This window comes from Topomyia yanbarensis, chromosome 2 (genome assembly GCF_030247195.1).
Source record: "Topomyia yanbarensis strain Yona2022 chromosome 2, ASM3024719v1, whole genome shotgun sequence".
Classification (NCBI taxonomy): domain Eukaryota; kingdom Metazoa; phylum Arthropoda; class Insecta; order Diptera; family Culicidae; genus Topomyia; species Topomyia yanbarensis.
This window is the reverse complement of record NC_080671.1, coordinates 65,571,609-65,585,516: the sequence shown is the minus strand read 5'-3', so window position 1 is coordinate 65,585,516 and position 13,908 is coordinate 65,571,609. Positions and strand designations below refer to the sequence as shown.

At 34.9% G+C, this 13,908-nt stretch overlaps 1 protein-coding gene across 3 annotated transcripts in view; it reads right to left on the bottom strand.

The window, feature by feature from the left end:
- LOC131678239 (ell-associated factor Eaf) overlaps window positions 1-13,908 on the bottom strand; it is a 161,989-nt gene that overhangs the window by 134,680 nt on the left and 13,401 nt on the right. Inside the window, exon 1 of one of the 3 annotated variants that reach the window (XM_058958235.1) lies at window positions 6,757-7,313. The exons of the other annotated variants lie outside the window; for them this stretch is intronic. Coding sequence (XP_058814218.1) covers window positions 6,757-6,777 — 21 coding nt within the window. The 5' untranslated portion in view covers window positions 6,778-7,313. Of the gene's footprint in view, window positions 1-6,756; window positions 7,314-13,908 lie in introns of those variants that run through there. 3 annotated transcript variants of the gene reach the window in all.

Sequence of the window (13,908 nt, the reverse complement as noted above, 5' to 3'; positions counted from 1 at the left end):
GTGTATATGGACCTTGATCTGATGGAAATTTGGCACCATGTACTAGCATGGATTATTTTGAAAGATTCATGTTGACGTATGGAGAAGTGAAATCCGTCACAAACGTCACTTGGAGAAACTTTTTCCCTGGCAACCTAAACGGTGTTCGGGAGATGCGAATGCGGCCGAACCAACTAACTACTTATAAAGAACCCTATGCACATACCATGAACAGACGCTTATGTGCCAGTTCTGTGAACAAACCGCACACTACGGTAAGCCAAGTACTAAAACAACTAAAGGAAAATCATCTGCTACAACCAACTTTATCAAACAGCCTTTGACATCTGCTGATACACCACAGACAGGAGAACAAAAAATGAAAGCCTGACAAACAATATTCCATGGTATCCCCAAGCCAATAGTTAACATACCTAAGGCAGACATAAAGAAGAAAGAAGGCGGCTATATTAAAGTCACTCGAAAGCACAAAAAGCTGCAAACATTTAACAGTGAAAATCAAAGCTACTCTAGCGCTGACGGCATGGTCACAAACACGAGCAAGGGAGAAGAAATACGGAATGATTAGCAAGCGGCAAAGGGTGAACCTGACCTTTTCTCACTACCAAGAAAGAAAATTAATACAAGAAGCGGAGGGCAGTGTGCTCAGAATAGAGGGCAGTAATATTTTATTTTTACTATTATTTTTCAGAAATTGTAATTTATTTTTTCTGTGAATTTTGTATTATTAATAATTAATAATCAGGAGGCACCGTGAATAATAAATATTATAATAGATAGACAGTATTCGAAGCAGTTTCTTGTGAACGAGTGTAGAGCGACTTTGTTTCTATTTCATGGAGTCAATGACGTAACCGGAAATTCGGTTTGGTGCAAGTTTTAATAAATTCGAACTTTCTGTCAAAATCACATAATTCAGTAACTGAAAACTTCGAAGAAGAATTCCTACAAAAAACAGCGCAATAATAATTTGGTTATTTAAATAATTATGGAGAATTAATTCATCTAAAAACACTGTTTCAGACTTCGTGTCTTTAGAAAATTTTGATAGCTGAAGGAGGGTGAGATTTCGAACGTCAATATCTTTCGCTTCCAGAATGTAATGATTTTTTTTGCTATCTGCTAGAAATCAATTACAATATTTTTGTAAAGGGCCCCGTACACGAGGCATTAGTAATGGCATTACTGAGCAGTAATGTCACTTTTGATGAACGTGTAAGGCGAGTAATGATGGAATTCCCATACAATTTCAGTAATGACACTACATAGTAATGACCCTTTTATTGCACGTGTAAGGGCCCCTTAATATATTTCAAAGTGTGCATAACGAACACAAAAAGGGGAAAATTCACGTTTTACGTTTTCCAGGGTCGTGATGTTTGCAAAACCAGCATAACGTAAAATTCAACCGCAAACCTTATTTGAAATTTGATCCATGTTTTTTTCCGATCGGTCAGCAGCTACATTTTAGGATCTTGCCAATTTAACAATTTTGGTGTTGCTTAATTTCCCGTAACAATAAATGGATTTTAAAAATGCAATCGTAGCTCTGCATTTTTTAAATTTGCCAATTCGTCGCTGTTGTGCTATCTTATGACAAGCGCCATTTTGCACATTTCGAGAAAAACGATTTTTAAAGTTTGAGTTTTGTCGTATAAACAATTCAAAGAAGACAATTGATGCTTCTATCTATTCTGCATTAATCTTTCAAATATTACGAAAATCGGTTAACTACATTGCGAGTTTTCACTAAAAATGTAAACAAAAGTCGGTCTCACACGTGTCCTAGGTGTGTATTGATGACAAAATTTGTATGGCGTGTCATAATCGTACATGGAAAATTTTTCATATAAACAATCATCAATTATTAACTTTTATTCATATCTTTGTCTTCATGTGGTCTATAAACAATCGATGAGATGCATGTAGAAGGAAATGAGTCAGGGAATCTAGAAAACATAGTTATTTTTGGTTACAGTGTTGCCAAATATGCCATATTTCCAGTTTAAAACATAAATTGCATTTTTCTCACAGCTCGTGCATTTTTGTTTTGAAAATGATTATGCCATTGTATTTCATAGATAGTTTTACATATAAAAACATCTTATACATCAACATAATTTGAGCCAATCCCCAGACACAGTCATTTCAAGCAAAAAAATAAAAAATTCTCAGCTCGTTTCTCGCTATATCTCAGTAACTAAGCAGAATGTCAAACTTCCGTAAACGCCACTTTGTAGAGATTTTTCAGACAAGTAATGTGGCATATCTAACTCAGTTTACCCCAAAATGGCGTTTGTCATAAGGTAGCACATCAGCGACGAATTGCAATCATTATTCCATGTAAAATTGAAGTACGTGACACAGGCGATTTTTCTATTTCGTTCTTCACATTTAACAACTGCGACACTGTTCCCACCTTTCAGTTATCATCTTGCATTTGACAAGCGGTGTGGGCATTGTTACCAGGACTTCGTTAGAAAAACAAAAATATTTTCGTTGATTGCCAGATGTCGCTAGTATACCGCGGGCGATGATTTTTTTTAGAATTTATTCAAGCTGTTACGTCTGTTTGTTTGTGGCTTTACTTTCTACATTTTTGCATTTTCTGCATTTTTATTACTATCGCTTACTTTAATTTATAGTCACTTCTCTATTATTCAATTTTTCGAAGGAATTTTACATTCAATATTTTATTTTTTCTATTCATTCATATTTTAATGGCCTGCTTTTTTATTTATTTCTTTCGTTATTTCATCCAATTTCTTCAAATTTATCTATTTGCTCTATTAATTATTGTCATACCCTTTTTCTATTTTAATTTTTTTCTCCATTTTTTTTGCTTTTCTGCAAGCATTTTTACTTCTTTAAAGTTCATCCCAATTTGTCTTATCGTCCCATTATTTACAATTCTCGAATTTCGTTCCATGTTTTCTAGTTTTTCAACTTTCCGTTTTTCAGTAGTGTTAGTTTTTTTCTTTGTTAAATTCATATCATTTCATTTGTTTTTTACTCATTTTTCATAAACCTTCATTTTGTTCAACATTGTTATTTCTTCATTTTTTTCCATTTAATCTGTTTTGAAAGAACTTTTTCTAGTGATCATTTTCCTTTTTTTCTTTTTGTTATTTTAAATTTTCCGGAAAAACATTTGATTTCTTTTTTGTCATTATGTGCAATTTTTCTTTGTAAACTTTCAGTTCGTCGTTTGGATTTATTTCGAGTGTTTTTCTTAAGTTCTTCCCATTTAAAAAAAAAGTGTAATCCATTTAATTTCCTTTTTTCATTTTCTTCATTTTGTGTATTTGTATAGTAGTTTCAATTATTTTAATTTTTGAACTATTTTTTTTTATTTTCCATTTCGTCCATTTGCTTCATATTTTGATCAGTCCATACCTTACGAATTCCTCTATTTTTTGTCTTTTCATTATTCCATCCACGTTTTCAACATTTTTAGCTTCGTTCAATTTTTTTTTGATTTTTCACGTTAATTTTTTCTTCTTCTAACTTTATGCATTCTTAACGTTTTACTCACCTTCTCTATTGCTTTAAATATACCTTGGTTTTATTGTAAAATACATTTTAATATTTTCGATTAAACCATCTTTTAGTTTTAGGCCATTTTTATATTAATTTTTGTCTTCTAGTTTTATAATTTTATTGATTCTGAAAATCTTCCTACTTTTACCAATTTTTTCCATTTTCTTCATCTGTTCAATAGTTTTCAACTTCTTTAATCTTTGAAATTTGTTTGTCTAGATGCCTGTTTTCTTTTATCAATTATTATCGTTCCTGTTTTGCTTTGTCTCGATTATATAATTTTGATAATTACTTTGATTTGTTTATTTGGTTGATTTTGTTTTTTGTACATTCTGTCAATATTCAGTTTTCCCATTTCTTTACTTTTTAATTGATCTCCGTTCAGGTATTATTTTAAATTCTTGAAATTACTACATTTTTAATCCTTCAATTTCTTCACTTTTACTAATTTTTTAACGTTTTTTTCATTTCTTTTTTTTATTCATCATTTTTTAAATTTTTTTATCATAATTTTGTTGTTTATATATTTTCCTTTTATTTGTTTAAACCCATTTCATTTCCATTCTTTGCACTTTTTACTATTTTTATATAAGTGAAAAAATCAGCTAGTGGAAGCAAATAATGAGACAAATTATTTTTACAGAATGAAAATATATTAGAGTATTGTAGCACTTTGACCGATCAGACCAAAATACGAAATCATTGTGATTAGGTCTCGAATAAACTTATGAAATACCCCAACCATGGTCATGACAAATTGACGAAAATGGTTCTTTCAAAGTCACTATAAATTTTGTAGTGACATTTAAAATACTCCAATGTAATAATAGCCCTACGTTTATTCTGTTATTGATACTACAAATAGTTACAGCAAAAAAATGGTGCATAACTATAAAATTTCAGAGCTTATACATGATATCAGTGAACTCTAATCAATTTCACACTTAGCTTTTCGGTACTAGGGTAATATACAGCCCGTACGTTGGACCCGTCGGGCTCGTATTTTCTCTGTACTGCCCTGGTTACTGCGACAGATAGTTGCTTTCTAATTCGCGCGCAAAGTTGAGAGACCAAAATTCCTGTCTGCATGAGACTATAGACCCTTAATAGATCTTCAGGATTACAGAAAAAATCTAATCTTCAGAAGTAGTTGTTGAGTGTATTTTTTATTAATTTTTAACGGTTTAGTCAAAATGCTAAAACACACATGCTAAAACACACACTAGAAAATAGCTTTACCTCGGGTAGTAAATCCTTTTCTCTCTCACACGCACTCAAAACAGCCAAAACACAACGTTAAACTTATCGATATTCATCGATATTCAAAATTATTCCGCCATTGCATATACAGTACAGGGCGCTATCATCAAACGAAATTAGATAGTTTCAAAAATAGAACCAAATTAGAAAAAAATGTGAGGAACATTATATAATTTAAAACAACCAGCAGTTAACATAGAATTTATTAGATTCATACACATGTACCACCAAACAACAAATCAGACAGTTCGCTTCAAAAAGTACACAGGCAACGAACAATATATTTTGTAAGTACAACAATATGTAAAATTACGAGTAATAATCACAATAAATCCAGGTTTCCCTGAGTTTCGGTGCTATACAGCACCGAAACGTCGGACAAAAATTAAAATACTGACTAAGCCGTCAAAAATCAATAAAAAATACAGTATAACGTAAAAGTCGAACTTTACATATAGTAGATGATAAGCATTGCTCAAAATAAAAGTGAATACAGTGAAGACCCGTTTCTATGAGCCCCTTGGTGAATTTTTGGATGATAAAACGGGGACATTGATAAAATTGGGACCTATATTTTTCTTTCTTTTTAAGAAACCGAAGCTCTTAAACGATTCTTCTTGAGTCCCTAGCCACCTTTCCTAATTATTTAGCTTAAATTTTCTTTAAGAGGGTCTGACAGTGAAAAATTTAAAAAAAATGAAAAAGCATTTTTGCATAGTTACATCTTTGAGATATAAGAAAAATATGTTTAAGAAAGGATTTAATCGAGTTCGACTTGGTTCGTCTGCTAGAGCCCATTAAACTACCAACTATCAATTTTCATATGAGGCTGATAAAATCGGATAAAAAAGCTGATAAAATTGGGGGTAGATAAAATCGGGTCTTCACTGTAGTTTTTCCGAGCAAAAAATATTTTGTAAAAAATCACCTTAATGACCTTTACACCTTCAAGGTCAATAACAATCACATGTTCATCGATGATGTTGTTTTCAAATTATTCGACTTGTTCTATCGCACTTTGCCGTACACCTTAAACCACGTGTAAAAGGATACTCATGAATCATTTTTCTAAGAAATAATAATGAGCGGAGATAGCAGAAAAGTGAAAATTACCCAAAATAATTTATCCAGCAAGTTAAAATATTCGCTAGAATCGAAATAAAAAAAAAACTTTTCTGTTACAAAAAATAACCTCAAATTATAGCAATGTATCTCCAAACACAATGTGGGGATGAGGTGTGCGGTTTGGAATGGTACGGCCCATAGGAATTTTTAGCATTTTCACACTTTGTCCTCGTCGTATCCTTGACAGAGGAAAGCTCCGAACTCGATTCGTTCATGGTGGAACTGAACGAAAGACCGTACGGGGAAATACTATGTACATATACGGTAAAGATCGTCAAAGGAGCATACTCGAGAAAACGTGTCCTTTGGATGGAAGAAGAAAAAAATCTATAGGTATCGCGACTCAGCATCGCGTTGAGAGCATGAGCCTTTAGTAGTAGAACTTTGACTTCTAGAGCCAAGACGTGCTACATTCGAACCGGGTCGGATATGAGTATACAAACTGGCAGAAGATGCGGAAGGCTCTCCTTCTGTAGTACTACTACCAATGGTTGTAAGTTTCTTTCACGAAAATCCGATCCTCCGAGAAGAGAACATATTCCCTGCTGATGCGCTCTCTTGAACGAAATTTTCCTTACGGCTTTTTGCGTCTTTGATTTTTGAGGGGTTTTCTTACACGCTCGTGAGCTTTCTTTTTTTTGCGTAAATATCTTCTTGCCTAACAGCCACCAGCAGCTCTAACTGCTGTTTTCGCTCTCCAACTGTGCCACCCTGGGTGGATGGATATTTTCAAGGGCATCGCGTTTTGCTAATAACGTCCGATTATGACACTATTTTCCCTCTTGTCCCTCTATCAAATACTAGTCATAGATTAGATTGAAGTTAACTTACGCTTGGGAAAAGTCCTGGCATCTTTTCTATTAAGAACTCTTATGTTTTATGTTGAACCACACCAGCAGCAAGGCCACAGACTTGCACGGGAATGTTTTCTGAATGTCACCTTTCTACACACACGTCTACGAACGAAAGGATCCTGAATCGTTTCACACAGTATCCTGCTAACTATAATTGCACTATTGCAGAGGTCAATCGGAGAAAAGACACTGGCCTGGTCTGTAGGCTTTTAGGAACGGCTTAAGATCGGTTTAAGGACATTGTGAGAAATGTCTTCTAAATAGGAACTATTTTTCTGCTACCACCCTGCACTGTAACATCTCTGTTCGATGGCTATCAAAAAGGACTAACAAAAATCGGCTTCAACCTCTGCTCGCTGCGCTGTTCTTTTCTGGAGTACTACTACACACCGTCTGGCACTGCTAACGTAAGCTTTTTCGCCTCTCGGAAAGCCCTTCGTTCTTCCTTGAAATTCTCCACTACCGCATCGGAACTGTCCTCTGCTGTCTGTGCCAGCTACAGGAAGGAAGAAAATTGCAACCTCACTGAATGTATGCTTCTTTCGTGCTCCAATAACAAACAGACGCTCTCGACGCTCGCTATCCGATAATGTACTCCAAAAGTACGGTACCTACTCCGCAGCCGCCTTCAAGTTTTCCAAAATTGCTCCAGAAATTTTGTACACGAATGTCAAAGCAAGGAAACAGCTACATATAACCAGTGTAGTTACACAGCCCACATTCATACACAGCTGTACGTATATAACACTACAAACAGCGTACGACGGCCACACAATGAACCCTCGCGCCTCGGAAATAGCAGCTCATTCGTTTTACTATACTGGCTGATAGTGATGCTGGCGCTTGATTCACCACCCCACGAACGATGTCTTCCGAGAGGCGAGCTTTCCCCGATACACGCCGTAGCACGGAGAGGCCAAAGCATTGCTGACAGCAGTCAGTAGTGAGTGACTGTACCTACCTACATATAGCCATCGCTCGCCGGGCTCGATTCAGAAGTGTTCTTCGCTGTTTCGCTCACCGCCACTCGCCGGGCGTCATGCATACATACAATTGGTGACGTTATTGGCTGTGCCGTGTACTTTATCACCACCAGAGAGAGCACGGTATCAGCACACAACAACCAATGTTGGTAGATACGCACGCCCGATCACTTGATATCACCTGTACGGTGAGGGTGGCTTCGTGGTTGGAATTGAACATAACATGTTTCTCTGAACCGAGCATTTAGTCATTTGTGGATTTTCCGAATATGTCGGAGCAACGAGATATGCTTGTGTCATTTGGATAGTTTTGTTCGCCGAGAATTTTATTTCAGTAGAATCTAATCTCGCCTTACTATTTATTAGGGCTTTCGTATTAACCCTATTGGACGTTGCATGTTTTCTACTAATCCAGGTATCAGGATGGGTTAATAACACATTCATGTGTAGCTTATTTGTATCGCAAATTCGCTACAGTAAGGACCTTATTTTGTCAGTCCCATGGTGTTGTTTTAACTCTCAATCTTCCTTATTCAAAAAACCAGATTAGTATGGCGATATGTGTCCCGCTCTTGGGGGCCGGATTAACTGTTCTGGTTGCAATCTATCAAATTACCACACATGTTTACCCCCACAACACACTGCTGTACTTGCAAAAGTATGGTAGTTTTCTAACCTTTTTGAACATTTTTGGATGTTTTGGATTCAGGAGCACATCCCCATTTGACCCCTTCTAATTGGGAAAGCTGTCTAGAGCGCGAAAATTGCTGTCTTCCGCCATTTTGAACTACACAATGGCGAACCCAAATTTAGCCCGAAAATTGCTGTCAACCATTTTGGATTACAAAATGAAGCTCATTACATGAATGCTGGCTACATTTCAATAGCCATCTAAGTCACAAATTGAATACTACTATGCAAAGATTCAACAAGGTGGACCTAAACCCAAGATGGCGGACTTTTCATGACTATAGAAACCATGCGAAATGGTTTTTTTTGGAAGGGCTAAGATGACTAGGGGGCATAGATTGAGGTACGCTAATGTTTTTACGCTAATGTTTGTATTTTTAACGGAGAAGGTTTAATGCTCGGTACAACGTTTCAATTGAATCACGGTGTCTTTGGAGAACATTATTTTGACAAAAAATCAGTATCGCTAATGTACTCACTAATCGAATGCATAAATACTCCTCTTTAATCTCAGACCAAATTTGAAATGTTCTATCGGGGGTCTGGAACATTTTTACATTTCCTTAAAAGAAATGTATAGAATTCGCTCAAACTTTCAAGATTTTTTCCGATTCCCGGAGGGCCGAGTTTTATATACCAATCGACTCAGCTCGACGATTTGGGACAATATCTGTGTGTGTCTGTGTATGTAACGGACAAACTCTCATTCGTGTTTCTCGGCAATGGCTGAACCGATCTAATCCAAACAAGATATAAATGTTTGAAAGTGCAAAAGCAGCGTTTTTTCAGTTTTTTGAAATTTGCTGCCGAAATTGACGACGCAACTAAACAATTTATATATTTTGAGAAAGTTTATACGAATACCTTTCGAACGAATTATAGATTGTTAAAAGCGGACTATTATCAAAAGAGATATTTAACATTAAATGCGGACGAAAGATTTTTATCATTTCCCATAGCCAGAAATAAGACCAAAAACATTCAACGTATTATTAGCGCCAAAACGGATAATTTTAGGTCAATAGTATCTTCGGAGAATTTAAAGCGTACAATATGCCCTTTCTCTCGGTATTGTGATTTTACTGATTAATCCCCCTACGAGTGAGATATTTTCATAAATTTTCTTGGAAAAGATTGTATTGAAATAATGCCTTCAGCAAATTTGTAGCTCTTATTTTTGCGAATAACTTTACTTAAGACATCAAATACATATTTCGAATACTTTAAAAGTTATGGCTTGTTGTTTGTGGATTTCCCTTTATCGCCTATTTATTGTTCAATATAGTAATAATCCATTAAAATGAGCCAAATATTATTTCGATAAAACGAATTTCGTGTTTCAATTTTCTATCTACAACCGCTAGAATAACCACCGAACAATTTCAAGTTGGAACTTGATTACTTATCGATACAACAATTTTCATTTGCGCGAACCTTCTGACTTATAGCCATCCGAACAATCTGAAACATATCTCGGAAAGCGAAATAAATATCTCCAATCAGTAGTGTAGCCCAGAGGATGCTTTGGGGTTTAACCATACATCCCCCCCTCACCAGAAAAAAATAATTTGATTGAAGTTAAAAAATTATTGAGGCTGACTGATTTAATTCAATATTACAATGATAATTACCTGATCAGTACATTGATAACCTTTTATTTGAAACATCATGAGGGCCTTTGAAAAATTCTGGGAATGGAATCTGTAACTGATCTATTGGTCTTGATCTCACAGTTGTCTAATAACATCAGTATCAAATACTTGCCTAAAAACATTTCAATAGAAACTCATTCCAGAGTTCTGAAATCAATCATAATCATAATCATAATTTTCTATCGTATTGAGTTCAGTTTTAGAGGGGTGTGCTGTAATATGGATTAGGGTCTTATTTTAATAGGAAGCGAAACTGGAATTGCGTTAATATTTATAAAACTTAAAACTGCTCACCGAAAAATTGCATAACTTCCAAAATTTGCTGAAAATGTTATAGAATTGAAAACATTATAGAATTATTAACGAGAAAACCACCTTCCAAAAGTAGGAAAATTTATGAAAAATGGCGTTTTCTGTTCCACCATTTTCGCAGGTTTAGTATCTTCTATGCATTTTACAAACGTTAAACAACACATCATTTGATAAAATAATTTTGGCGTTATATTCTTCAAGAAGTATTTATGGCGAATTTACTCTTCAATCAAATTTAGTTCCAGACTTAATGTCTTCACCAAAATTTTGGGGAGTGCTATTACAAACCACTTTATTGAAGACATGAAGGCTCCATGTGTTCAAGGTATTATCTTTTTTTTTGGCAATTTCTATTTAATTTTAAATTAAATTGTTATGATTTTACTGTTTATGATAAATCTCTTCTATTGTTTATAAACGATAAAATTTACATCTTATCCGAAGCTTGAGTTTGTGAGCTACAATAGAAAGTTATTTTTGAAAAAAAAAACTAGATTAAGGAACAATTCATAAATATCATTTTATAACTCGATATACTACATATGCGTAGTATTCATGCCTACAATAAAGTTGTTTTAAATGAAAGTCTCAACAAATTCGCTAAAGACAGAAGCTCTGTTACAATTTTTTGAAAAACTGATTCTTCATAATTTTGTTTCGTAATTATGCCATTTGGACAGTAAGTTAGATTCAAATTTCAGATTTCAAGATCATCAAATCCCCACCAAACCGAATTTTGGACTACGCCGCTGACTACAAATTAGTAGAAACAAAGTCGTTCTACACTCTTCCAGAAGAAACTTCTTCGAATTCTGCCTATCTATTATAATACATTGAAGACCCGATTTGATCAGCCCCCAATTTTATCAGCCTCATATGAAAATATGTTTTATGGGCTCTAGCAGACAAACAAGGCTGAATTTGAGTAAATCCTTTCTTGACCATGTTTTCTTTACCTTGAAGATCCAAATATGCAAAATTAAAAAAAAATCAATTTTTTTTAATCTTTGCGCTAGAAGACTGTACTAAATAATCAGAAATAATTATTTGACTACATCAAGGGAAGGGAAGAATATTTTAACAACTTTAGTTGATTCTGAAGAAAAAAAAAATTCGTGATTTAGTCAATGTCCCCATTTTGTCAGCCATGGAGATGATAAAAACAGGTCTTTGCTGTATTTATTATTCACAGTAATAGGTACATCCCATTTTCTGAGGATAATTTCATTCAATTGCATCGAACTACACCAATTTTTAGGTAGTTTTCAAGTGGTTATTTTATCGACTTCTTCCAAAATTCGGCGAACCTTTTCCCATTCGTGCGATAGTTTATGTTAAAATGGTATCCAAAATTAATTGGTATACTTAAGGGAGTTACAGATAGAGAAAATTCATAAATTTTCAGCTTTTCCTACACAATATTACAAAAGCTTCTTAAACAATTGTTCCTAATAATCAGGGATGCCAAGTGTTTTTTCAAGAAGTCTGTAATAATTTTGAAAAATGTCTGGAATTGTCTGGATTGACTAATTTTTTTTTGAAAAGGCTTGAGGATTGAATTTGAGGTTGTGAGCCTTCAGAACCTTGGATTGCTGAAATTTCCAGCTGATGAAAACTCAACCAAATTTATTCGCTTTCAGCGAAATTTTTTTTGCTGTTTCTAAACTATTCTAAAAATCGTAGCTCGAAAAGGTGGTTTAAAAATCAACAATGCATTCTTATATCTCATTTTGTTATTTTTCAAATTGTCTGGATAAATCTGGACAAATTTTCTGAAATCTGGATAAGACAAACATAAATCTGTATGTCTGGACGACGCTTAAAAATCTGGAAGAATCCAGATAAATCTGGATGGTTGGCACCCCTGCTGATAATATTATGTAAATTATAAAGTATTTGCAATTTTTTGATAGAAATGACGGAAGGATATCGAAAAGTTTCGTGAAAAAGAAAAATCCAGCAATGATAATGATTTTCTCTAACGGGTTTCGAGAAATTTTTATTTGTTCTTTGGCATTAGGATTAGGGATAATAATTCAGATCAAAGATACTACACCCAGGTTTTTTACGCGGTTTTTTTTGCGCGGTGTTTTTAACGAGGTTTTTGTACGCGGATTTTCCAAATTACGGCGATTTTTTTACGCAGATTTTCCAATTAATGCAGTTTTATACGCGGATTTTCCAATTACCGCGGTTTTTTACGCGGTACGTATCCCCCGCGTAAAGAAACTGGGAAGTCATTTTTAGAAAAAGTCGATATCGAAGTAAAGTTTGAACCATGCACGCATGCACTTCAGAGGTAGCGAGATATCAAGAGCTGAAATTTCAGTGCTTAGTTCTCAGCCACATTGATTGAAGAATTTATATATAATCGGCCGCACGATTGCGCCATGTATATAGGAAATTCCACAGAACATGAACACTTTTGCGAGTAGCAGTATAAATGTGCTACTATAAATGAAGGAAAAACTAAAAGAATTTGATTCGTATTAGACCAAGGGGAAAAATAACGTGATAATGTGACAGAGAGTTAGTATTGGGTAATCTTTGCGTGACATAATTTATGAATGTTCCACCATACCACTTTTAAACTCATTGTTTACGGTCCATTTTACATTGTCGACAACGCTCCCGACAGCAGGCTGTCTGGAGTTCAAGTTGTTTTCGATGAAACAATCTCGATAAACGATTAGCCAGAGTTTAAACGCCTAGAATATTTACGTATCCTACAGTCAATAAACTATTCCAAACATGCACGAAAATATATTTTCAGTCGCATCGCTTGCTTGAAGCGAATCCTGACTAACAACCCACCCACTACCCAATCCGTGGTACTTATGGGAGTGTCACTGAGTCGGGGCCTTCCGTTAAGTAAGTACCACATCAACACTTCCTTTCTCATCCCAAGTTACGGTAAAGATGGTCGTGGCCCGAAATGGTGGCTCTCAGGCGAAAATCTCGCTTGGACTGGATCAATTGTTATTCCCAAACAATGCTCCTCAAGTAGTCTGGCTGGAAATGAGAGCCACCAGTCTGCAATCTACGAAATATACCGTGCTTACGCAACACAACGCAACGCAACGCATTGATTGAAGAATTTATATATGTCATTAACGGATCATTAGCAATAATTCGTTTGAATTTCTATTTTATGGGCCATTTTTCCGCTGTTCCATTAAATTGGTTTAAACTTTGAGATTTCTTGAACTGATTATCCTATGCTAATTTGAGCGTTTCTCTGAGTCCTACCACTATCCCATGTAGTATGTGTTATCAAAAACATCGCGAAGCATCAAGTTCTAAATGTTCTCAATCGACATAATACCCGAAGAAAGCGATAAGAGTTATAAGAAATGTATCATCACACTGTTAGTTGGATTAAAAGCGTTTCTTATTGAGCTTCTAATGAGCATTAGGGTGGGGCATTGTCATATGGAAAAACGTAATTATATGCAAATCAACCGAGCACAGCACTTTTTTGGTTCCATTTGA